Genomic DNA, 2,151 nt, shown 5'->3' on the forward strand with positions numbered 1-2,151 from the left:
CTAAAACGCAATAATTCTTATAATATATTCCCTCTCAATTAAACAGGCCGATCACCCTGAAGACAAGTGTTTTGCAGCCTGAATATTCATCAGACTACATAACCCCCTGTACCAATCTCATTTTCCCTTTGTCACAAAATGGTTTCTATTAAAGCTAGTATGGCTAGAAGTGAATATAAATTAGCCTCCCCCCACCCTTTTTAAACCTTTAACACATCAAAAGCTATATACTATGTACATGTACTTTAACGAACACTTTTCTCAAAGTAATGAGGTTTTAGACGAATATCAGAATCAGTATTTATGGCAAAGAACCAGAGTACCAAGTGGAGATTTTTTTTCCAGTTAAGCTATTATTTGCTATGTTTACCATTGAATTATCACAGTGCAATGTAACTGGTAAGTAGTTCAGTACTTGCACGAGCTGCACAGAACAAGAAGCTGAAGATTACAGGAACAAGTTGTGGATCCAACAATTGCAGCGTGGATCGAGCGTTGTCTGCTCGATCAAACCCGATCTACTTGTCGTCTTCGTCATCATCACTGTGGTAGCAGCAGGTCTGTGTTTGCAGGCCTTCGTCGCTGGTGGCGCCTTGCTCTGCTTCTTCCTGGGTGGTAGTCTTGTCGTGGCTTTCCTCGTTTTTATCATCCTCATCCTCGTAGTCATGCAGTAGATCTCTGGAAATCAGTTGTCGGGCGAGTTTGATGTTCTTTCCTTCGCTGTAGTGAAGTTTCCTTTTCATTTCAAACTGCCGATGTTTCTCTTGCCTGTCAAGGTAGATTTTGCTGCTGTGCGCTCCATCCAGTTCGGGCTCCCGCCCTGGATAGTTGGAATCGGAGGTGTAGGTGGCGGCCAATCTCTTGGTTAAGCTGTCGAGGGCCGTGGCTTCACTCTCTGTACTTCTTTCCCCATAATTCTGCAGACCGAGCTGGGGAGTGTTGGGCTCATTCATCTTCATGAAATCGTAGTCTCTGTACTCTGGACGGTAGGTCTCCAAGATGTTCGACTCGTCCCACTTTTGGGATTTCTTTCTATGGACCTCCTGGAGTGGTCCACCGGACTGCTGGGCCGAGCCTGTGACTGAGGAAGCGGTGGAACCTTTGTTTTTCAGGATTCCCTTGATGGGCCGGCGAGAGGTGGTGGGGGCTGACATCTTTGGAGAGTGAAGGGCCGCCGCTGAGTGTTGGGTCGCCGCAGCTGCCCGCCGCCGTGCTTCAGGCACAAACTGCTGCGCGGTCTGGCTGCTGGACTGCGCCTCCTGCCCTAAAGGCCTCGCCCCATCTCCTGCGTCACAAAGTACCCCCCTGGTGACGCCACAATCGTCGCAGCCGCCATCAGCACCGCCGTCAGCACCGCCATCAGCGCCTAGGGGAAGGGTTCAGGAGAGTGGAGGGGATGCCCAAGCTGACCTCTTTTTTTTTTTTTTTTTTTTAAGTGTAAGTTTAGGAAGTCTGGAGAAGGGCATGGCAACCCACTCCAATATTCTTGCCTGGAGAATCCCATGGACAGAGGAGCCTGGTGAGCTACATACCCCATGGGGTCACAAAGAGTCGGACATGACTAAGCCACTAACACACACAAAATAGAAAATCTCCGTTTGTTGCACGTGAAACCGGGAAACACTGTCTTGTGAATTTCTCTATCCCGTGTCTGTGCAGGTGGACTGTGTAGAACCTATTTCTCCCTGGGGGTCATGATCCAAAGTTTCAAAGCCACTCCTTGGGTTGGAAAGACTGGAGGCCTAGGCGCTAGAGCGATCATTCACTTCCAACCCTCCCCCACAAACAGGACCCCTGCCCCTCTCTCCTGTTGCTACCCACACCTCCCTTTCCCTGTACCTACACACCCACACAAACCCTTCTTCCTGCTTTCTGACCAGCCCTTTGATTAATGGTCTGGATGCCCAGCCACTTATGGGTACCATTGGTAACTTCACCGCCTCCTCCCTCCCTGCCCACCCCAACATCTTCCCTGATCACCTACTGCTTCCTCTCCCATCCAGTACTTCGCTACTGGCTTAACTATTAATATTTCAAGAAACTCCAATTCTATCTCTTCTGCCACTACCATCTCTGGTCAGGGTTACAGCCACAGCCTTTGAACTAGCCCCCATCACTCACCCCATTGGGTCTCCTGCTGGCTTCCAACTT

General features: G+C 49.5%; 1 protein-coding gene across 1 annotated transcript; it reads right to left on the minus strand.

Annotated features, from left to right (window-relative positions):
- Positions 1-518: 518 nt before the first annotated feature.
- Positions 519-1,154, minus strand: PPP1R2C (PPP1R2 family member C). The gene has a single exon (XM_070289584.1). The coding sequence runs from the start codon at positions 1,152-1,154 to the stop codon at positions 519-521; it is 636 nt and encodes a 211-aa protein (XP_070145685.1).
- Positions 1,155-2,151: the final 997 nt, after the last annotated feature.

The sequence above is a fragment of the Ovis canadensis genome, chromosome X, assembly GCF_042477335.2.
Source record: "Ovis canadensis isolate MfBH-ARS-UI-01 breed Bighorn chromosome X, ARS-UI_OviCan_v2, whole genome shotgun sequence".
In the NCBI taxonomy this organism is placed as follows: Eukaryota; Metazoa; Chordata; class Mammalia; order Artiodactyla; family Bovidae; genus Ovis; species Ovis canadensis.